Source organism: Eumetopias jubatus, unplaced genomic scaffold, assembly GCF_037043125.1.
Source record: "Eumetopias jubatus isolate StellerSeaLion01/CBP00866 unplaced genomic scaffold, mEumJub1_p1.0 scaffold_3, whole genome shotgun sequence".
In the NCBI taxonomy this organism is placed as follows: Eukaryota; Metazoa; Chordata; class Mammalia; order Carnivora; family Otariidae; genus Eumetopias; species Eumetopias jubatus.
Window position 1 is genome coordinate 128,726,591 of NW_028274809.1, and position 24,030 is coordinate 128,750,620.

Sequence of the window (24,030 nt, forward strand, 5' to 3'; positions counted from 1 at the left end):
GTAACATGGTTTAGTTACATCACTTGTTAAATACATTTTTATAAATGTAAAAGAGAATCTAACTCTTTTTAATATTGTTTCAATGGGAAAATGCACTCTAAGTTCTAAAAGAAATTAGCTTATCAATAAACTACTGTAATACAAATTATTTTTATATTAAAGATGACCTGAATGAGATATGACCCAAAACTAGAAATTCACACAAGAAACGTACATATGAAATAGGTAAAATTCAAGGCAATACATGACTAAATGCCAAAATGTGAAACACAGACAATAAATGCCTCACAAGTTTTTGAAAGAGGCTGATCAACATGGGCTAGACCATTCAGGATCCCCCAAAGGGGAAGGATTTGAATGGGCAAAAAAAGAGGGAGAAGGGGAGCTATATATTGATCAAAGACTTGAGTCAAATGATTATTTAGTGGTAATGATAGAGCTAAAGCAAGATATCTGAGCAATAAATAAGAGATAAGGTAAGATAAATAAGGAAGGACCTGGTTATAGAAGACTTAGACTGCCAGGGTCAGGAAGCTAAATGCTGGGAGCTATCAGAAATTATTAAACAAGTGGCATGATGAGAGCAGGGGGTTAGGAATACTAATTAAGTGGCAACTTCTATGACAAAAGGATGTTTTGTGTTATTGATTGATGTGGCTCTGTCAGTTAAGCATTGGCCTTCGGCTCAGGTCATGATCCCAGGGTCCTAGGATCGAGCCCAGCATTAGGTTCGCTGCTCAGTGGGGAGCCTGCTTCTCCCACTCCCTCTGCCCCTGCCCCTGCTCACGCTCTCTTGCCCTCTCAAATAAATAAATAAATAAAATCTTTAAAAAATTAAAATAAAATGCAAAAATATATAACTCCTGGAAGATGACATAAGAGAAAACTTAGATGACCTTGGGTATGGTGATACTTTTTTAGATACAACACCAAAGGTACTATCCATGAAAGAAATAATAAATAAGCTGGTCTTCATTAAAATTAAAAAAACTTCTGCTCTATGAAAGACAATGACAAGAGAATTAGAAGACAAGCCACACACTGGGAGAAAATATTTGCAAAACACACATCTGATAATGGACTGTTACCTAAAATACACAAAGAACTCTTAAAAGTCAACAACAACCTGCTTTAAAAATGGACCAAAGATCTTAACAAATACCTCATCAAAGAAAATATACGGATGAAAAATAAGCACATGAGAAAATGCTCCACACCGTATGTCATCAGGGAAATGCAAATTAAAACACAAGGAGATACCACTACTCATCTATGAGAATGGCCAAAATCCACAACACTGAAAATACCAAATGCCAATGATGATGTGGAGCAATAGAAACTCTCATATAATGCAGGTGGGAATGCAAAATGGTACAGCTTCTTTAGAAGACAGTCTGGCAGGAGTTCCTGGGTGGCTCAGTCAGTTAAGTGTAGGACTCTTGATTTCTGCTCAGGTCATGATCTCAGGGTTATGGGATCGAGCCACGTCAGGCTCTGTGCTCAGCACGGAGTCTGCTTGTCCTTCTCCCTCTGTTTCTCCCCCTGCTAGTGTTCTCTCTCTCAAATAAATGAATAAAATCTTCCAAAAAAAAAAAAGAAGTCTGGCAGTTTCTTACAAAACTAAACATACTCTTACCATACGATCTAGTGATTGCATTCCTTGGTATTTGCTCAAAGGAGTTGAAACTTAGATCTCTACAAAAACCTGCATATTTATTCATAGCTGCTAAAACTTGGAGGTAACCAAGATGTCCTTCAGTAGGTGGATGGATAAATGAACTATGATTACATCCAGACAATGAAATATTCAGCACTAAAAACAAATGAACTATAAAGGCATGAAAAAAACATGGAGGAATCTTAAATGCATATTACTAAGTGAAAGAAGTCAATCTGAAAAGGTTATATACTGTATGACTGCATCTATATGACATTCTGGAAAAGGCAAAACTATGCAGACAATAAAAAGATCATGGTTGCCAGAGGTTGGGGGTGGATAGTGGGAAGGAACAGGTGGAGCACAGAGGATTTTTAGGCAGTGAAAATACTCCATATTATACTACAAGGATGGATATATGTCATTATACATTTTCCAAACCCAGAGAATGTATAACACCAAGAGTAAACCCTAAGGTAAACTATGGATTTTGGGTGATTATGATGAGTCAATGTAGGTTCATTCCAGTAATGTTGATAATGGAGAGGCTATGCATGTGTAGGGGTAGGCAGTATGTGAGAAATCTCTGCACCTTCCTTCCAATTTTGTTAAGAATCTAAAACTGCTCTAAAAAAAAGGTATTAAGAAGCACTGAAGTTACTGTAGTATAATTTTATAATTTTAAAGGATTTCTGATGTTTATAATAATTTTTTAATGGATAACTACAAATACCTTGCTTTTAATGATCCAGGATATTTAATGACTAATACAGTTTTTACAAAATCCAGAATGTATTCTCGTTTTCTCCCCAGGACAATTTTTTAAATTAATTAATTAATTAATATCTTTTTTAAAAGCAGTTTTAGGTTCTTAACAAAATGGTTTTATCAAAGGCACATATTCTCTCATCGCATTACTTATAATTCAATAGAAGACCCAAACTTAATGTTCTTCATCTTTCCAAGGAGCTTGTTTTAGCTGATTATATAATTAATGGTCAAATACTAGAAAACTATAGCCTGAAAAGATATGCTAAAGCCATGGCTAAATTGAAGATTCCACTGGAAATTAACCAAAAAGAAATTACATACAGAAAAATTAATTCCTCTCTTATCATAGAGGAGCTGTTTTGTTTTGTTTCTGATACTAATCAGTACTTAATATTTCACCTATGCTCATGCCTTAATTTGCTTGGAAAGGGTCACTTCCAACGGTACATTGAAACAACAGGGTAAGAATAAGAAATTTCAGGACACTGTTACATACCTGAAAGCAAATATACTTAGTTGGTTTTTTTTTCTTTTCTTAAGGCCCTTTCTTCTATCCTAAGTAAAAACAAAGCTCTATTAGCCAACTTTTTAAGCAATGGTAATTGCTATACTATACTAAAGAACATATAAAAACTACAAGTAAAAAAAAAATCACTCTACTGAATGCTTATAAGAGAAAAATACGAGAATACAATTAATCACAGCTCCAAGATATGCCATACTTTTCAATGAACGCAATTGCAATGAATGAATACAGCCTTCTGCATGCTTAAATACCAAGTGCCCCCTTGTGGACAACATTGTTATTAGATTTATATATAAAATCTGTTATTTGTTTTGTGATTTGAGGCTACACACCTGTCTCCAAACTGACACATGATCTTCGGGGAGAACACAAATCTGGTGATATCTGGGACAGACATCAGGAAGCAGTCTCAGATGGATTCTACATATCTACCACTAGCCAGATGGCTAGTGGGAATTCCTCTTCTTGCTTTGTTTATACCACATTCTTGAGAATCCAAGATCCCTTCAGTAGCCCTTTCACTATGTGGCTGATATATCACTTTAAACACAAATATATTTAGGGATGTCAATAGTGCTTTAGGCTCACTACTATTAACGCCTGGTTATTACATTCTAAAATATATATTTATGACTTTTAAAACAAAATTTCTAAGAATGTTCTGAAGGTGGAAATAACCAGAATGAACGCAGTGGGAGCATGACTGAATGCTGCAGTGAAGTAATAGTTCCCTGGAAGGTCCAAACTGGGCTAGATGTTTGTCCAGGACCCCATGAAGCAGCATAACTAAAAGAAGAATCTGACTCACAATATAGGGAATCACATTTGGGAAAATGGTATGGGGCATCAGGATGAACAAAAGAGTAGGGCAATGATTAAGGACATCAGAAGTCAGCATGTAGAACATAAATGGACCAAAATAGAGAATGGTATGAGGGGAGAGTCTTGTTTCTTTAAAGGCTCAAGTACATGATGAAGACACTAGTCTGGCTGTTTGAAAGAATCTGTAAGACTTAAAACCATCTCTTCCTTCATGCTTTTCCTGCTAAGCAGGGCAAGGAGAGAGATTTTATGGTCTGTCCTAAGGAAAGTTGAAACATACTTCAGAAGGGAAACTAGGTAAATATCCAAAAGTTAATATTTCAAGAAGTAAATTGACCAAAGGATTAACTTGCAAAGAGGACAATTCACCTAGGATTCTAAATTTACCAATTTATCAAAAACTTGCTTTTAGGAGAGTCTTCCATGCATGTGAACTTATAAGTGAAACATATTCTTTTTCTGAATATATTTTTCAATGATGATACTAAATGCTAAGCCATTTTCATAAATTTTAGTTTTTAACAAATTGAACATTCTTTAAATGCTAGGGTTATAAACATAAGAATGTATTCAAAGATTTAGACTTCAGCAAATTAATTTCCTGTAACTTGATTTTCTACAAATTGATCAAGAGTTTTCCAGAAAACATTTAATGTGAAACTCAACATTTTCCTAAATAATGTTTCTCTGTTTCCATACTTTCTCCTTCATGTCTTCCATCACCAGATAGCCTTATTGGCTTTGGGAGCAGGATCTTCTGTGCTATCTCCATCTGACTGATAGACTGTGTGTTCTGGAGAGGTTTCCCTGAAGGGACCAAGATGTCTGGGTGTAATGAGAAACAAGGGAATGCACTGATTGGAAAAAGAAGCAGAGAGAAATAGAAGTGCTATGGTCTGAATGTCTGTGTCCTCCCCAAATTCATACGTTGAAATCCTGATGCCTCAAGTGATGGTATTTGGGAGATGCTCAGGTCATGAGGGTAGAGGCCTCATGAATAGGATTAATGCTCTTGTAAAAAAGACTCTACAGAGGTCCTTAGCCCCTCCCACCATGTGAGGACACAACAAGAAGGAGCCATCTCTGAACCAAAAATCAAGCTGTGTTACCAAACACCATATCTGCTGGTACCGTGATCCTGGACTTCCAGACTCCATAACTGTGAGAAGTATATTTCTGTTGTTTGTAAGCCACCTAGTCTGTGGTATTTTTTTATAGCAGCCAAAACAGACTTTAAGGTAAGGGGTCATCAGTTTTATGACTCCTAATGAATCAAGGAACAGGACTTCCACCATGAAATAGAGTTGACCACAGGGATATGGTAGAACTTTTTGATAAAGGTTTTATAGTAACTTTTCACAAGAGAGGCTATCTTTCTCTGAGGGATCTAAATCCCCTAAATCTGTTATTGCTGTTGCTATTTTATATATAATAGTGCTTTGCAATAGAACCTATTGAGATGTCGCTAAAAAATACAAATGCCCAGGCCTTATCCCAGACCTACCAAATAAGGATCTCTGGGGGTAAGCCCAAGAATGTGCATTTTTAATAAATTATTCACATGATTCTTACACAGTTTGAAAATTAAAGGACCACAATTCTACATATTGACCAGCAACTAGGGACATGGCAGTGCTGGACAGTAAAGGAAAATAGGGAAGTAGAGAGGCCAATCATTGTGCCTGTTTGCAGCACAGTGTCATAGGTACTAAGCTTGAGTGGGCCTAAATAAATTAATCAAAGAGAGAAGACATCAACTACCAGTATGCTAATAGCGCCAGTAAAGCACAAAAGATTACTCAAAACATTGCTGGGAACCACCTATGGGGCTGTGTACCAGGAGCCATAAAGTTCTGATAAAGAGTTTAGCTGAATCCTCAGCTTCGTATTCTAACTGGAGATTAAAGAAGAAGCCTAGAGTCCCATGTCAGAACCTGAAAAATAGCTACTGCTCATCAGAGACAACACAACCTCATTATCCTTAACTTTTAGTCATCTGGAATGCTTAAAACAGATTCTAGTCTTCCAGTGAATGGCTATAGATCTTTGCTCAATACACAGGAAATTCTTGGAGGTAGGCACTAGGTTCTTCTGGTGGACGTAAATAGAAGGGGTTCGAAAATGTCCACCCAGCAATCCCAAGAAAAGTAAAAGTTCAGTGCTTTTTATTATATCCCTGAAGAAGCCCCTGCTTTCTGGAAAGGTACTAAAAAGCCACAGAATTCTACTATACTTTTAAGAGGTACCAGAAGATTCACAACTTATATAACAGCACAGCTGAATAACTGAAAACATATTGCACAACCTCCCCTTGTCCTTATTTCCTTGAAATGGGCTAAGGTTAATTTCACAACAGGCTTGTTCTAATGAAAGTTAGAGCTCCCTCTAAAGTTCCCATTATCAAGGAAAGGGAAGAAGGGAACTAACACTTTATCAAGGGAAGTACTTACTGTGTTAGGCACTATGCTATTTGCTTTACATATCTCCAATAATCTTCATGACAAACTTGCAAGAGAGCTTAATTAATTTCATTTTACATATGAGGAAATTAAGCCTCAGAGAGATGAAATAATTTCCTTAGTGCCCCATAGTTTGAATTTGAACCAGGACAGTCTAATTCTAAAAAGCCAAGTTTCTGGGTAAAGTGGGTTACACCCACCCCATTGTCTCACTCCTTCTTTTTCCACTACACCACATTTTCTTTCAATAGCCTACCTTCTAATTTGCTTCTAATCTGCTTACCTTCTTCCCCTTTGAATCAATAACGTGCTGGAACTTCCGACCATGTGCTTTATCCTACCATGCACCTGAAATTTCTTGAAGAACATTCTTCTGCTGAACCTTCATTAAACACTTCTCCTCCCTTGGCTTCTGTGATATCACTCTTTTCCAGTTCTTCCCTCTCCCTTTCTCAATAATTTTGTTCCCAGTTATCTTCACTGAATCGCCTCCTCAGCTAAGTGTTCGTATTCCCTAGGGTTCCATCCTTAATCCTTCTTTTCAGACTTTGTATTTCTTTCTGAGTAATCTCATACTTTCATGAAGGCAGGTGACAAGGATGACTCCATGATCTCTCTATTCAGAGAGACAACTTTCCATAGTCTAAAACCATGTCCAGGTGCTTGCTGATCACTATCATCTGTATAATACACACAAAACTAAACTCATTTCCTAACACTCCGCCTGCTTCTGATTCCTACAGTGCTATTCACTGTAATCATTGTTCAAGGGAGAGTCCTTAATCTTCCTCCAATCCTCTCCCAGTCTCACCTGAGCATCCATGTACTCATAAAATCCACATTCCTAAATATCTCTTCAATCAGTCATAGTGCGTCCATCCCCATATACTACTGCCCAAGCTGAACAACTCACCTTCCCTTACCTGGACTGTTACAAACGTGTCCTATCTGGTTTCCCTGCCTCAAATCTCACCCACCCTGGGGAAGCTTTTCTCCATGGAGGGGAGGGAAGGCTTTTAAACTGTATATTAAATATTTCAAAAGCTTCCCGCCACATATAAAAAGGTTCACGCGCATACAAAATCCTTTGTTATTGAGGCTCTGCTTATATTTCCAGTCTTATCTCCCATCACCTCTTTTATTTATTACAGACCTGCAGAACTAACTGGAGACCTGAGGTGTCTTTTGATTGATCCAGAGGGATTTTATCATTATTTGAAAATGTGCAAATCCCATGATATAAATATTTCACTCTGTGCACTACAGCAGTGGTTCTCAAACTCTGGTGTATATCTGAATTATCTGGAAAGTTAATAAAGAACTCAGAAGTGGCAAGCTGGTTGAAGGACAGGGCTGGCTTTTGTATTTTTATGAAGTTCCCTACGTGTTTCTGTTACCTACCAAAGTTTAAGGACCACTGCGTTAAAGCTAGGGCCAGCAAACTATAGCCTATAGACCAAATCCAGCCACAGGCTGTTTTTGTAAGCCAAGATTTGTTAGAATAAAACCGTACCTATTCATTTAGGTATTGTCTATGGCTTCTTTCACACTACAATGGCAGCATCAAATAGTTGTAGCAGAGATCAAATGCCCTGCAAAGTATTAACTATTTAGCCCTCTACAGAAAAATTAGCCAATTCTGGAGGAACACTTTATATCAGGAGACATGTATAAGTATGTTCCCTGAGGCAATGTTTGTCACAGTGAGATTTTGAAAAATCCTCAATGTACATAAATAGGGGAATAAATAAATTAAGATATGTATTATTATACTATATATGTATAGTAGAATACTATGTAGCAAATAAAATTTACCAGATCTTTATGCATTAACATGGACAGAATAAAAATGGATGATGTGTACAATATATTTTTACATGCATTTTTAGACACAATATCTGGAAAAAGGTATTTAAAAATAAATTAGAATGGTATATACCAAATCCATGATCATACTTGCCTATAAAGGGAAAGAGACACAAGGGGAATAAAAGTGTCCTCAACTCTATAGATTGTTTTCATTAAAACATTTGAAATCAAAAAGTGACAAAAATTAAAGATTTGCTAATACTAGAATATACTGTTTGCCATATTATCCTCTGTGGGGTTTATTTTATTCAAAATTAAAACCACAAATAACCTAAAATATTCAACTATAGGGAAAAGGAATTGAACATTAATAATCCAATGCAATGAAATATAATGTAGCTCTTAAAAATATACATGAAGAAAATGTAACATAAGAAATTATTGGTTTAATTGTCCATGATTAGTACAGGACACAAAATTGTCCATGGAATAGGTTAATATTATATATATATTTTAAAAGTGTTATCCTTATTTGTTCCTTTTTGGGGTTCATTTATTTATTGGGTTGTAATTTTTAATCAATATACATGCATGTAGAACTTTAAAAAAAGAGGTCAATAGTAGATATATTTGACTTAATATTTATCTTTGTCTTTTATTTTCCATATAGTATTAAATGAATACATATTACTTTAAAATGAAATGGTACTTAGGGTGCCTGGGTGGCTCAGTCATCTAAGCATCTGACTTTGGCTCAGGTCATGATCTCAGGGTCCTGCGATGGAGCCCCCAGTTGACAGTCAGGCTACCTGCTCAGTGGGGAGTCTGTTTCTCCCTCTCCCTCTGCCTCTCTCACCCCCAATCCCCCACCTTGTGTGAGCTCTCTCAAATAAATAAAATCTTTAAAAAAAAAAATGAAATGGTACTCATTGAAAGTGACCTTGTGTGGCAAATAGAGCTAATTGCATAACAGATACTCATTTTCTACCCTTCTTCCTACTACTGTACTCAGTAAAACACTAAATTTCCCAGCCTTTCTTGTGATACAGGAGGCCATATGATGCAGTTTTAACCAATGAGATGTAAGGGGAGACTGTGTGCAGCAAGCTGGAAAATGTTTTGAAAGAAAACAAACTTGACTGGCCTCCACTTTGCCCTTTTCCCTTCACCTACTTCTTTCTATTGGAAGAGAAGATGAAGCAGGTGAGAAAGTGAAGCAGCCATTTTGTGAGCATGGCGAACAAAAGTCATTCATTAAAGGATGGCAGAGTGGAAGGCAAGTCGGGAGCCTGGAGGAGCTACTTCGCCAATCCGGACTGCATCCCTCTAACATTTCCTGTTATGTGAGAAAACAAAACGAAACACCTTACTCATTTAAGCCTTTTTCTTACATGCAGCCAAATGTAACCCTTTACTGAAACATCTTGCTAAAATTAAATATTAATAAATTATACTGCTGAAAGGCACTTTAAAGATTATCTCATCTATAGTACCTGAGGATGAGAAAAATAATCTTCAAAAAGGTTGAAGGCTTGAAGCCAGTCTCTATCAGAAATTTATTCACTTAAGTGAATCCTTGTTCTAAAATATTAAAATCAAGTCCACTTTAATGACCCAGTTTGTAAATTACTTTTTAAATATTTATTTCTTTTTCAAATGGTAACATTTTTTTTAAATTACATATATATTGGTCAAAAATTGGTATTCATCCCTGTTTTTGCCCATAAGCAAACTTGAAATTTGAAGTTACTCAAAATTAGTATTCAAACTGACATCAATTTCTTAAATATGTCTGTATAGGTTACTCTTAAAGACCAAAATCTACAACAAGGATAAAAAATAAGTAAATTTACAAATAGTGTTTGAATTCATATTCTATCCCCCTAAAACAATTTAAACCCTTTTCTCTAAATATCAACCTAATAGAAAATGTCTGCATTTCATTAAGAGTACGTGTCTGAATTTCATAAATATTGTTTTTAGATAAAGAATAAGACTTAGTATACTATCTTTTTCCTTGAATAAAAGACTTCATCATTAGATATAGGATTCTTGAATCCCAGTGCTTTTTGCTCAGTAATTGGCTACTTCCACCACCAGCTACTTGGCTAGTTTCCTAACACCTGCTGTTCATACAAACTCCTCCTGGATTCCACTGTATAAGAAAACCCAAATACTCATGCATGCCTCTGCCCACAGAATAGAGAGAACCAGTTCCTTAAACACCTGAACTTTCATTATCTTTCTTTTCTGCTTCGTACATGGCCCCACTCTTGGTTTTTCTAACATTTCTTTAGTCCTTTACTGAAGAGAAATATAATTCTCCGCCTCCAGATCTAAACCTCTTAGAGAACCACATTTTTTTTTCAAGAATAACACAAACTCATCAAAGGAAAAAAATTTTTTGTCAACATACAGAGTCTGAGGTAGCAAGTAGAAAACCAATCAACTGCTTCTTACATATGCTGTAAATCATCATAGCAGGTCCCACCAGCACTTGCTGCTATTCTCCATAAGGCTGGTGATACCCAATTTCTTGAGCTAGCACTGAGGATGAGTTATCAGGAAACTGGGAGTCAGAATATTTTATGTTCTGTAGCTAGCATTCTATATTTTATATTCTATAGGTAGAATTAAAATCCTATCCACAATTAATAAAGACAAGGCTTAAAATAGCCCTTGCGGCAATTTCTAAATACCACAAGATGGGGATATGACTCCATGATTTTCTAGGCTTTCTAAGACACAAAAATAAAGGTATTTCTGGGCTGAAAATAACAGAGGTGTAAACATTAGTTTATTTCTCCCCTGATTTATTATTTTAAAAAACATGATATTTTTCTGCATTTTTCACTAAAGATCTGCAGTTATTCGAAGAGCAATCTCTATAATGCTCTGGTCCTCAGGACCTCTGTGAATATAGCAGTCAGTTAAGTGCTCTACATAAAGCTATTAAGAAACATGTTATTTCTGATAAGCAGTATAGAATGGCTGTTGGCATAGCACAGTCTAGTCAAACGGGCATAGATTTTTTTAGAGAAAGAGAATCGACCTCCACATTTCCAGACTGTATGATTCTGAGCAAATCACTTAATTGTTTTAAGCTTAGTGTCACATGTATTAAAGGAAATAATATTAAATTTTATCTCATTGGGTTGTGTGGTCCTGCCAATTTAGTAGTGTATTGTATTTTCATTTTCATATAAAGTACCCTTGATTTTTTATAAGATTTCCATGTTTTTCTGAATATTCTTGAAATAAAAATTCAGCATGAATTCTAAAGAAAAGGCTATTTCCACGTATGCTCGAGACCCAGCATAAGTCACGCTTTAGGTCTTCTCTACATTTTAAAAAATAAACATTTAAACAAATGAGAAACAAATGTGCTTTGTAAAGTATAAAACATATAAATTCAAGTAATTTATCAGGAGGAAAGGCTGTCACTAGGGCAGCCCAAAGAAAAAGTAGGTCAATCAGTGTAATAAGGTTTCTTTCATGTTATAGGGTAATTTTATGGGTTCTCTGTTAGATTTTATACATTGTGTGTGTGAATGTGAATGTATGTATATATATATCTATATGTGTATATGTATATTCCAGAGGAACTAGAAAGGAAATGTTTTTAGATAGGTATGAAATATATTTGTGTTTAATAGGCTCTTTTAGGTCACAGGAAGTAGATACACTCAGGTTCTACCTGGACTGACTACTGAGATTCTTTTCTTCCATTTTGTTTGTACCTGCAACCCTGCCCAGCTTTATAAGGTAGAGATTAAGTTGAAGGATCTGCTATAGAATTCCTTACTTCCTAGAAACAGTTCCACTGAATGAAATATTTTGGAATTTACCCCAATCTTCAAACTTTTTTTGGAACCTGTCTAAAAAAGAAGTACATAATTTCTTTCCTTCAATTATTCTTTTTGTTTAACCAGCTTTTACTCACCACTGGCATTTGTTCATAGACACAGATAGAAGACAATCTACAACAAAACAAATATGAAAATATTAACAATTAATATTTTATCATTTTTAACTCAACTTATAAAACATATATATATATATAGTTGCTTTTGTACCTGAAGGATTTCCACAGATTTTTTCCATTTTCTCTTCTAGAGAAACAATTTGTTTTTCTAGTTGATCATTCAGTTCAAGTTGTGTCTCATAATGAACTTTCCATTCACCACCTGATTGGAAAAGTGGGGAAAATCAAGATCATCTTGTCACCTCTCATTTATTTACATTAATCAGCTCTTTTAAATCTCCTTTAAAACAACATTAATCAGCTCAATCTTACTGTACTTGACTTTGTTAGCAATGTAGATGAACAAGAGTGAAGTAATTTTTAAGTATGCATTTCTCTGTTAGATAGGATCTTTCAGATTGCAGACAGTAGATTCACAGTCAGGTTACCACACAGCCAGACCTCACTAGCATTATTGTGATTCCTGGTCTCCTTGTCTCCTTTGTCCTTTAGTTCCTCACATACCCTTATAAGGAATTCTATTAGCGGGACTATCGGAACATGTTTCTTTCCTTGGAACTTGTCCATACCTAACAGCCTACATAGTTCTAGCTTCCATCCAGCGTCATGTCCATTTTTTTTCTTTGCAAACAAATTCTTAAGTACGTTTAACAATTACCACTTACATCTTTGCTATGTATAAAGTACAAAATGTTTCACATATATTAACTAATTAATCCTCATTTTAAAAACTTTGTCACCTATTTTACAGATGAGGAAACCATGGCTCAGATATGTCAAATAACATTCTCAAAATGAAAAAGCCAATAAATGGAGCAACTGGGGTTTGAACCCGGTTTTATCTGACTTCAAAGTGTATCCTCTTAACCGTTATGTTAATACACGCAGCTGCCTATTCAGGCATCTTCTCTTATCCTTAAGCAGGTTCCTTTCACCAAGCCCCTTTGGTTATTAAGGCCAAAACATCTGTCTTATTGCTATAGGAGGAGAGGAGAATACAGCCTAGAATTAAAACATCTTTGGTCAGCTTCAAGGCCCAAAGCTAATTTTTTTAAATCTTGAAAGTCACACTTTATAGAGAGATAAAAGATGGCTTGCTTCTAAACTTTAAATGCTCCTTACATATATGAGACAATTTCTGCTCCATCATAGTTGATGGAGGAATCTAAGTAGGAAGAGTATTAGCACATATCACTGGCCTCAACCTCCTCAACCCAGCCACATGTTTCCCTTAGGCTCCTCATCTCTAGTAAATACAGTGTTCCAAAAACAGGAGCAGGAACACCCTCTCAAACTGAAGTTGAAAGTCATTAATCCAAACGCTTTAGGAACAAGAAGGAAAGAGAAGCCTGAGAGACTGAACATTTATCCAAAAGATACTACTGAGTCCAAATAGATGGAATTATCTGTATAACTGGCTAGCTAGTCTCTTTGTAACTAGACCCCTTTCCCCACCATGGGAATGGAGGCTTCAGAGCAAAATGAGAAGTTACCAAAAAATTAAGAATGTAATTTATTTTTAGTACATCCGACTATAGTCTAGAAATGTTTGCCTCCACTTTAAAATATTATTGATCTAGAGATCCTCAAATAAAGTAAGCCTAGTATTATACTATCATTTATTAATGTTAATAAGTGCAAGTCCCTGGTGGTGATGTCAATATTCACATTCCCCAATGTGATGAACTGATCTCAAATGTACACACTTAAATGTGTAACTCCTTCAGTATGTATACAGAGATGGCTCCACATTATAGGGGACAAAAGACAAAGAGAAAGCATATGGACTGCTGAATTATAGGAGAAAATTTTAAAATAGCAGTGTCTATAAAAAATAGGAAAAAATAGACTTCTGCTGTGGGGTCACATTGTGACTTTCATGGGCCCTTGTGGCACTTCTGCCTTTATGGGCCTCTTCCTCTGTAAAAAATATTAAAAATTCTACTTTACTACTAGGTTGGTATAAAGACAAGTATAGTCCAGACTGGATAATATTCATTTTTTCTTCTGATTTTAAAATAAAATATCTCATTGGCCTCTAAAAGCATCACACAAATCACATCAACTTCCTACTTATCAAGTATTTCCTTTTTCTAAGAAAGGACCACATCGATTATTTCTTTCTCTACCACATCTTGTTCTGTGATAACCCAAAATACCCAAAATATTAAGGTTTATCATTTTTGCATAATTCTTTATCCATCTTTAAAATACAATAATGTTTAAATTATATTTTCAATTGGGAATAAGAATAGCAGTTAAAAGTAGGAAGTTTTTTTAATAGGCTTGTTACTAAGGGAAGGTAAGAAACATCTGAAACACCCAAATAAGATGTGGTGCTATCTTTGAGACAGCCACAATATACTTGACACCAAAAAGGATGATCCCTGACCTTTAGCACAGTAGCAGCCAACCTATAAAGGCCAACAATAAACTTACAATAAACCATTATTTAAAATACAGATTATGAGGATAAAAATCTAACAGAAACATTTGTGTCTCTTGGTGGAAAAAATACCCTGAGCAATACTTCCATGAACCATTGCTCCTTCAGTAATTCTAAAAACAAACAAGAACCAAGCACCAATTTTTTTAAAAGATGTATTTATTTTGAGAGAGAGAGAGAGTGCATGCACACTTGGAGGTTGGGTGAGGGGAGGGGCAGGGGGAGAGAGAGAGAATCTCAGAGCAGACTCCCCACTGAGCACGGAGCCCCATGTCAGCTGGATCTCTCAACCGTGAGGTAATGACCTGAGCCAAAATCAAGAGTATGAAGTTTAACTGACTGAGCCACCCATACACCTGAAACAAGCACCAATTTTTAAAGAAAAAATCAAATTGCTTTGCATTATCAAAGAGGGATCTTGGCTGGGATCAGTGCAACAAAAAGCAAAATCAAACCAAAATTTGAAACAATGTAGAAATTTGATTCATGGCCAATTTTATGAATTGACCATGGAAGAGGAAGTTCATAAAATAACAGAAAATTAAATTATGGGGTGCATGGGTGGCTCAGTCGGTTAAGGATCTGCCTTCAGCTCAGGTCATGATCCCAGGGTCCTGGGATGAAGCCCCGCATTGTCGGGCTCCCCGCTCAACACAGGAGTCTGCTTCTCCCCTTTCCCGCTGCCCCTCCCCCCACTCGTGTGCTTGCTCTCTAATAATTAAATAAAATCTTTAAAAAAATTAAATTAGGTAGAGACCTGGGGCGCCTGGGTGGCTCAGATGGTTAAGCGTCTGCCTTCGGCTCAGGTCATGATCCCAGGATCCTGGGATCGAGTCCCGCATCGGGCTCCCTGCTCGGCAGGGAGCCTGCTTCTTCCTCTCCTTCTACTGCTCCCCCTGCTTGTGCTCTCTCTCTCTGTCAGATAAATAAAATCTTAAAAAAAAAAAAATTAAAAAAAAAATAAATTAGGTAGAGACCTATCTTTTAGATATGGATTTTTTCTTTCTTTCTTTCTTTCTTTTTTTTGGTCTAAGAGAGATAGCAGTGTTAACAAAAACAAACAAAGCCCCACTAAGCAACAATGCCAAATAATACATTTTTAAGTGTTAAAATGAACACAGTTGAATTGGTTGAAACTTGACTCTACACAGACTTTAATAATTCAGTCATGTTTAATTGTGCTGGTCACTGTATTTATAAAGATAAAAGTGATGAAGTTACATTAATTTGCATAGACTTTGTAAAATAAGAAAATGTTAACAAGGAAAGGAAAAAGCCTAATATGTGGCACTGTACTGGGTGGGCACTAGGGATACAAAAATAAGATAGACACAGTCCCTGCAGTCAACCAGCAGTAGGACATGTAGTGGTGGGGGGAGACATATGGCCAGAACATTTAAGAAAACTTGGTTAAGTAGATGCTATGGAACACACAAAAGGACATCCAATCTGGAAGGTGGCAGAAGACACTGAGAGATAGGGAGGTCAAGATTGAAGAGGCTCAGGAAATGCTCTTGGGGGAAATGACATTTGTTCCAAGCCAGAGGAGGTGAGAAAGGATATTGAAGCAGCAAAAACAGCATGAACACAAATACCAACATGTCAACAAAGGGGAGGCTACAATGGTGCAAAGAGTATCTCCTGTGGTAAAGGTGCCCCCAACCAAATTTTCAGATTTCATGAGGAAAAATATCCCCAAAGTAGGACTAATGAGTTTGAGTCATGTCTCTACCACTTACTAGCTTATTTATGTGATCTGGAGGAAGTTACCTTTCCTGTGCCTCAATTTCTCATCTCTAAAATAAGGAAAATTGAAGTTCCTATATTATAGGATATTGGGAGGATTCATTAAAATATGTAAAATTGCAGGGCATACACAAAATGCTATAAAATTACTGCAAAATTGTTCTCTAAAAGGGTAGCTCTATATTGTTAGAAGTAATGTATAAAGTTACAATTTCACTTAAAAAAATCTTTATTTCTTCAATAGCAACAAATTGTATGTGTTTCAATTCAAGTTTCTTTGAAGAAAGAACAAACTGGATATTTTCCATCCTCATAAACTGTCTCTGTTCTACTCATATGTATCTAATGGGAACTTTGTTTTTTCTAATTGAATTGCAGAGGATATAGATGTAGTGAAAATATGGACCTTTTGTCCATCATGTTGGCTACTAATACATTTCCCATATTGCTGTTTGACTTCTCATAGTGGTTTTTTTTTTTTTTTAGTTAAAGGGAAGGTATTTGTCAAACCTAAACATATTTTTCCTCAGTGATTTATTATTCTTAAACAAAAAAAGGCCTTTTTTACCCTTAAAAGATACATATTCATCAATGTTTTCTTATAATTAAAAAAAAGGTTAAACCCTATAATGCATCTGAAGGTTTTAGAATTAAGTATAAAGATCTAAAGGGATTTTTTTCTAAATGTTATACCAATTTTCCAAACAGAACTTACTGAATAATTCATCCCTTTTCTTTCAGCTCCTTTAAAGGTCTATGTGATGACACAAATTCCAATAAAACATTATTGGTAATTGGCTCTTTGGTTCCAATTCTCTGCCCAGAAGCCTCTTCTCAAACTTGGACAGGCAGGCCAAAGTTCTTATTTCTTGGTGGTGGGAAAAGGTCCAGATAGTAATTAGAAAGTTGTTGGTGGACTGAATGTTTGTGTCCCCCTAAAATTCCTGTCCTGAAGCCCTAACCCCCATGTGACTTTATTTGGACACAGGGCCTGTGAGGAAGTGCTAAATGTTAGAGGAGGTTACAATGGGTGGGGCCCTAACCTGATAGGGCTGGCACCCTTATAAGAGGAAGAGATACCAGAGTTTGCTGTCTCTGCCCTGTAAGAAAACAATGAGAAGGTGGCCAACAGCAAGGTAGGAAGTGGGCCCTCACTAGTATCCAAATTGGCCAGGGCCTTGATCTTAGATTTCCCAGCCTCTAGAACTTTGAGAAAATAAATTTCTATTGTTTAAGCCACCCAGTTTATGGTATATTGTTACAGCAGCCAGAGCAGACTAAAACAAGGATCATTTGATACTTTCCTATTTCAATGTATGGTTCAGGTTTTGTTTGTAATAATCTATTTCCCACAAGTCTCATAAATGAAAATAGTTTCCTCCTGTTTTTCATAGGTAATTGGAAGATAACTGAAAAGATGGAGTTTTTAAAAATTAACAATAACCTGACCCTGAATTTCACAGCATTATTATATGGTTTTAATAAACCAGAATCTGTTTCTATTCTATCTGCTATGGGCTGAGTTGTGTCCCCTCCCTTCCTCCTCCCAAATTCATATGCTGAAGTCCTAACCCCCAGGACTCAGATGTGACTCTATTTAGAGACAGGACTTTTAAAAGAGGTAATTAAGGAAAAAAAAATACTAATAATAAAAAATAAATAAAAGAGGTAATTAAGGTAAAATGAGATCATATGGGTAGCCATAATCCAATACGACTGGTCTTATAAGAAGAGATTAGGATACAAACAGGTACAGAGGGAAGACCATGTGAAGACACAGGAGGATGGCCATCTACAAACCAAGGAGAGAGGACTCAGAAGAAACTAACCTTGCCAACATCTTGATCTTGGACTCAGCAAGGCATGTGCTAAGGCTGCAAACTTTCCCAATTTCATTTTATTCCAGGGTTTCTTTCTAGTGTAAAATCTCTTATGTTTAAAAAGGTGAGAATTCTGGTTAAACTGTTACTGCCTTATAGTCATAGTTTTCTGCTATCCTTCATATAGGTTCTGAATATTTCTTATCAAGGATATTGTCAGATGTTTTATAGTCTGGGCTGAAACTGGGAGCATAGTCATTTAAAAACCCTATTTTTGAACTGGTTTTTGCTGGTGTTTTGTTTTGTTTTTTTTCCTTAAATAGGCATTTATTCCATTACTACATCCAACCATTTCCTAATTCTTCATTAATATAATTTTTCAGTTGATCTCTGGAAAATTCTGCATATCAAATTATAAAAGCTAAAAATTATAATAATTTTATCTCTTCCTATCTAAAACCTACAACTCTTATGTCTGTTTCAAATTTTATTGCTTGACTGAAACTTTCAAAAATATTAAATTTTAATGGTGGCAGCTGTAATCTCTGGTTTTGTTGTTGTTGTTGTTGTTCTTTGTTTTTCTCCCCCCAGGAATAGGAATGCCTCTAATGTTTCATCACTAAGTATTAGGCCAGTTTAAAATAAATAGAAGTGTTCTTCTGTTTAAAAAAAAAAAAAAAAGGGAGGGCGCCTGAGTGGCTCAGACGGTTAAGCGTCTGCCTTCGGCTCAGGTCATGATCCCAGGGCCCTGAGATCGAGTCCCGCATCGGGCTCCCTGCTCCTTGGGAGCCTGCTTCTCCCTCTGCTTCTCTCTCTCTCTCTCTGTCTCTCATGAATAAATAGATAAAATCTTTTTAAAAAATTTTTAAAAAAGGGAACATAAATTGAATTTTATCAAAACATTTTTTAGCATTTACTGAGATGAGTTAGAAAACTATTTGATCTGTTAATATATTAGTCAATAGCCAAGGGGCTTGTGGATAGCAACCAGCCTATAAATGAAGACTCAAAAGAGCGCAAAGGAGAGGTCCCGGATGGAGATGTAAATTTTTGTGTTGTCTGTATACAGCTGGGATTTAGTAGCCTATGATCAGAGGAGATCTCCTAAGTAGTGGGTGCATGAGTTCAAGAGAGAACTCATGCCTGTGCTGGGCAAATCCAGCCCATTTCTAACCCTAGATGAGCAAATGTCCCAGAGCCTCAGTAAATCAAGTTTCTCTTCTCTAGATAAAAAAATATTGAGAAGCAAACAAGCATAAGAGGTAGAACAAGTAGAGGCTAAGAGTGTGAGCTTTGATGCCAGGATGCCTAGATTCAAATGCAGGTCACTCACCACCTTCTGTAGCCTTGAGAGAGATATTTAAGTCTCAGCGTTTCATCTATAAAATGGGGTAATAATATCTTTTTCAAAGGGTAGTTTCAGTTTTTAAAATACACTTAAAGCTCTACACAAATACTGATTCTTCTCATTTTTTAAAAAAGTGACCTGAACATCCTTTCCTATTCTTTGTCTTGTCACTGAGCTTTAAGATGAACTTCAAATTTAATCAAAACATAAACCACTTTTGTGTTCACTTCAGCAGCACATACACTAAAATATAAACCACTTTTTCTGCATATAGTTTCCTATGAACCCTAAAGAGCTTCAAGAGGCCACTGGGGGAATGTGAAGTCCTCTGAAGTTGTATTTGCCATTTAGCCTAAAAATTAAGAGTTACAAGCCAGATAGATTAACAAGTCTCTCTCTGTCACTCTCTGACAAATAAATAAATAAAATCTTTAAAAAAAAAAGAGTAGAAATAGAAACCACTCTTGAAGAGTTCTGCTGTACATAGAGCAGTGAAAGATGACAGTAGAAGAGGAAATGTGGGGCCAAAGGGGCTTTGTCATTTGTTTTTTCAACAAAATAAATTCAGCCCATTTGTATGCTGTTGCGAATGATCCAGTGGACAAGGGAAACAGTGCAAAAGAGAGGACAAATGCTGGAGTGATATCCTTGGTAGACAGAGTAGTTAGGACCTATTATATAAGTGGAGGAGTCACCTTAAATAAGAATATGCAGAAGAACAGGAGGGAAGGGAGAGGATGTGCAAAGATGCAGGCAGGTGGGTAGCTTTCTTGGTAGAAACATGTGGAAATCTTCTGATTGCTTCTCTTTGAAAGTAAGCTCATTAGCTGTTAATGAGATGGGGAGAAGGGTGATGGAGATCTGGGGACAGTGGTAAGTATGAAAGAATCATCTAAACAAATGTACCCAGAGTTGCCACTTGTGCACATGTGTCTTTTATAATATGAAAAAGTAATAAATTGGGTGCCGGGGTGGCTTAGTCGGTTAAGCGTCTGCCTTTAGCTCAGGTCGTGATCCCAGGGCCCTGGGGTGAAGTCCCACATCAGGCTCCCTGCTCCGCGGGAAGTCTGCTTCTCCCTCTCCCTCTGCCTGCTGCTCCCCCTGCTTGTGCTCTCTCTCTCAAATAAATAAATAAAATCTTTAAAAAAGTAATAAATTTATTTTAGAACACCTTTAATATTGCCCTATTGACTTCAGGATCAATACAAACTAATTAGCATCATATCAAAGACTATTCTTCATTTGTCTTCTTCATAAACCTTAATCTCATCTCCTGTCATATTCTCAGGACAATCTATATTCCATCTTTATCAATTACAAAAGAGTTCTCAAATGGCATTATGTTTAATGCTCCCTGTGACAGACTGTATTTTCCAAAGATGACGGAAATATATATCCCATCCCCTACATTCTTCTGTACTGTGAACTTGATAAGTAGAGTTTCCTTCTACATCCCCTTGAAACTGGACTGTTTTGACCAATAGAATGTAGTGGAATTGACATTGTACCAGTTCTGGGAGTAGCCCTTAACTGGCCTGGCAGTTTCTGTCACTGGTGCCTTTTGGAATGCTTGCTGTTGGGATACATCTTCTTGGAACCCAGGCACCATGCTGTGAGAAGCAAAAGCTACAAGAGCTGTGAGCAGGTATTTCTGAGAGGCAGTACCCCGCTGGGCTCCCAGCCAACAGCCAGTATCAGACGCTGGCCATGTGAGTGAGTCATCTGGGAATGTCCAGCCCAGACGAACCTTCAGATAACTGAGCTCCACACATCTGACTGTAATCACATGAGACCCCAATTACTAACTTCCCAGGTGAACCCAGTCGATCCACAAAATTGTGAGATAACTTGCTAATTCAAGCCCCTAAGTTGTTAGGTGGTTTGCTATGCAGCAATAAATAACCAGAATTGTTCAGTGCTGATGTGGTACATAGCAGTTGTCATAGCAATAGTGGTACCGGTGGATAGATGATCTAGGAAGAAATGATATGCTATATAATGTTAGCAAGTTATTTAGATTCCTAAATTCCATTTTTCCATAAATGGGGATAATTATAAGCACCTCACCTGATATAGTTCCTGGCTTTAGTTAAAGAAGGGGTATATGTTTCTGACCCCTTCACCTTAGGGTTTAGCTTTGGCCCATGGAGGAAACAACTTTCTTGTCCATCATTTTACCTTTTCTTTTTGTACGCACATACCAGTGCCTCCCCATGAGATTTAGTGATAATACGATTTGTTGGGCTTACATTTTACTAATGGGTATGGTTATTGAATTGCATGCGTATCTGTGAGTGTGACCTACATATCTGTGCATGTGATCTGTTTTGTCTGTAACTGGATAGATGAGAAAATTCCAGCTAGCCTTGCCAGTTCAACTACTTGGTAAGTGCAATCACAAGTCTCCCCCCACAAAGCCAGTTATATATATCCCAGATATAGATGTGGAGACATAGGAAGCTACTTCAGCCTTAGGACAAAGTAGTATTCTCCAATCAAGCTTTAAAAGAGCCTTGGGTACTTTAGAAAAGTAGCATTTTATTTATCATATGGTTACTAATTCTGTTTGTTCATGGCTTCCACAATAGAAGAGAAAATTATAAATGGGTTTAAGAACCAAAGTCCAGGGGTACCTGGGTGGCTCAGTCAGTTAAGCCTCTGCCTTTAGTTCAGGTCATGATCCCGGGGCCCTGGGATGGAGCCTCACATCCGACTCCCTGCTCAGTGGGGAGGCTGCTTCTCCCTCTCCTCCCCATTCATGCTCTCTTTGCTATCTCTTTCTCTCTCAAATAAATAAAATCTTTAAAAAAAAAAAAAGAACCAAGGTCTACCCCCTTAACCCTAAGAAACTCCTATTGTTCTTCAGCATTCAGTTCAAGCACTGCCTCCTCTGGAAAGGCCATCTTTATGTCTTCATCCAAGTTATATTAGGTTCCCTTAACAGAGTTTCCATTTCTCCTTACATCTCTTCTAATATTCACATTTTTGTTTGATATTTTCTCCCAATAGTCAGTGAACCTCTTCAGAGCAGGGAAAGGTCTTCCATTCAAAGTGTTGACATATGACAGGGTCTCAATATTTGTGGAATGAATTAATATCTTCTATACATTACAAATTTTAAGGATATATGGGTATGTGGGCCTACAGGTGTGTGTGTGTGTGTGTGTGTGTATGCGCACAACACTCACCGCGTACCGTCCCCCCCACCCCGCCCCACCATTCTTCCAACACAAATAGCCAAAACCTAGATAAAGATTTTAAAGTTATAGCCAAATCCAGAAGTTAAGATATAAGGGGTATTACTTGAGTTAAATAGAAAATTGTGGCACTTTATTATTTACCAAAAACAATAATGTATTGATGTCATGTAATAAAGGTTTTGCTAATTGATGAACATTTTGAACTTGTAAGCAGATATTTAGGCAGTAACATATTTGACACTGAAATATTAGTTTTAACAGCCTCTATAATAAATTATTATTAATGCTGCCAAAAAGCAGTACTGAGACCTTGGTACTATTATTTCCAATGTATAATTTAATGCACTATAGGTATCTTGGCAAAATAAACAATAATTATATAAGAGTTACATATAAAAATATTTAATTATATACCTTCATCATCAGAATTGAGTTTGGCTTCTAGTTCCTCTATCTTGTATCTTATTTCAAGCATTGATAGTTGCACTATATCCCTATTATTAAAAATATCTTGTTAATTATGATCCAATTATAATATGAAAATAATAATACATAATAACACACCACTACTTTAGGAACAATTTATTATGAAACATCACTTAACTGAAGGCATGGTTTAGAATCAGAAATCAGGCAAATGGAGGCTTCTGATTACCAAGGTCCATTATATGCATTAAAGCTCCCAGTGACCATTAGAAACCCTTTACTCTTACTTAAATATGATCCCAAGAAGTTGTTATCTGGTTTCTCAAAGCCCAGCAAACTAACTGGGATGAGAGAAAGGAATAGCTAGGGCAACAAGTAACTGAAAACCTGAAACAAAGAGGAAAAAAGAAACACTAATTAAAAAAATACACACACACACACACACACACACACACACATACACACAAAGAGCATTCCAGGGATTATCTATTTAGGACATCAGTAAATTAGCATATTAATTATCAAAATATGTCAGAATCATTTATGCAATATATTTTTGATTGCCTATTATGTAAGGCATCGTGCTAAATACTGAAAATACTACAGTGAATAAATGAACTGAACAATGACAATAGCAGCGGCCAACTTCCATCGAGTGCTTACTATAAGCCAATGTTAAGTGCTTTACATACTTTTCACTCAATCCTGGCGACATCCACACGAGGTATAATGGTTTGTACACCAATATTAGAGCTGAGAAAACTCAGGCTTAGTGGTTCATTAACTTGCCCAAGATCATGCAGTTACTGAGTGATAAGAGCTGTGATTTGAATTTATGTAGGATTCCTCTAAAGTTCTTGCTTTTATACTCTGACTCAGGGAACACAACCGGTTCTCAGAATGTTTACACTTTAATATCAGACCAAGAAATAGCCAAGCAATTAAAAAAGTGTTGTTAGAGCTACTACAGAGGAAAGCACAGAAAGCTTTAGGGACACAGAGGTGAGTCTAAATC

The 24,030-nt window shown here is 36.5% G+C and overlaps 1 protein-coding gene across 1 annotated transcript in view; it reads right to left on the reverse strand.

Annotated features, from left to right (window-relative positions):
• CCDC169 (coiled-coil domain containing 169) overlaps positions 1–24,030 on the reverse strand; it is a 43,686-nt gene that overhangs the window by 18,911 nt on the left and 745 nt on the right. Inside the window, exons 2-4 of the mRNA XM_028103293.2 lie at positions 23,004–23,083; positions 12,121–12,231; positions 11,988–12,028 (exon numbers count right to left, since the gene is read on the reverse strand). Of these exons, the coding sequence (XP_027959094.1) occupies positions 11,988–12,028; positions 12,121–12,231; positions 23,004–23,083 (232 nt within the window). The remainder of the gene's footprint in view (positions 1–11,987; positions 12,029–12,120; positions 12,232–23,003; positions 23,084–24,030) is intronic.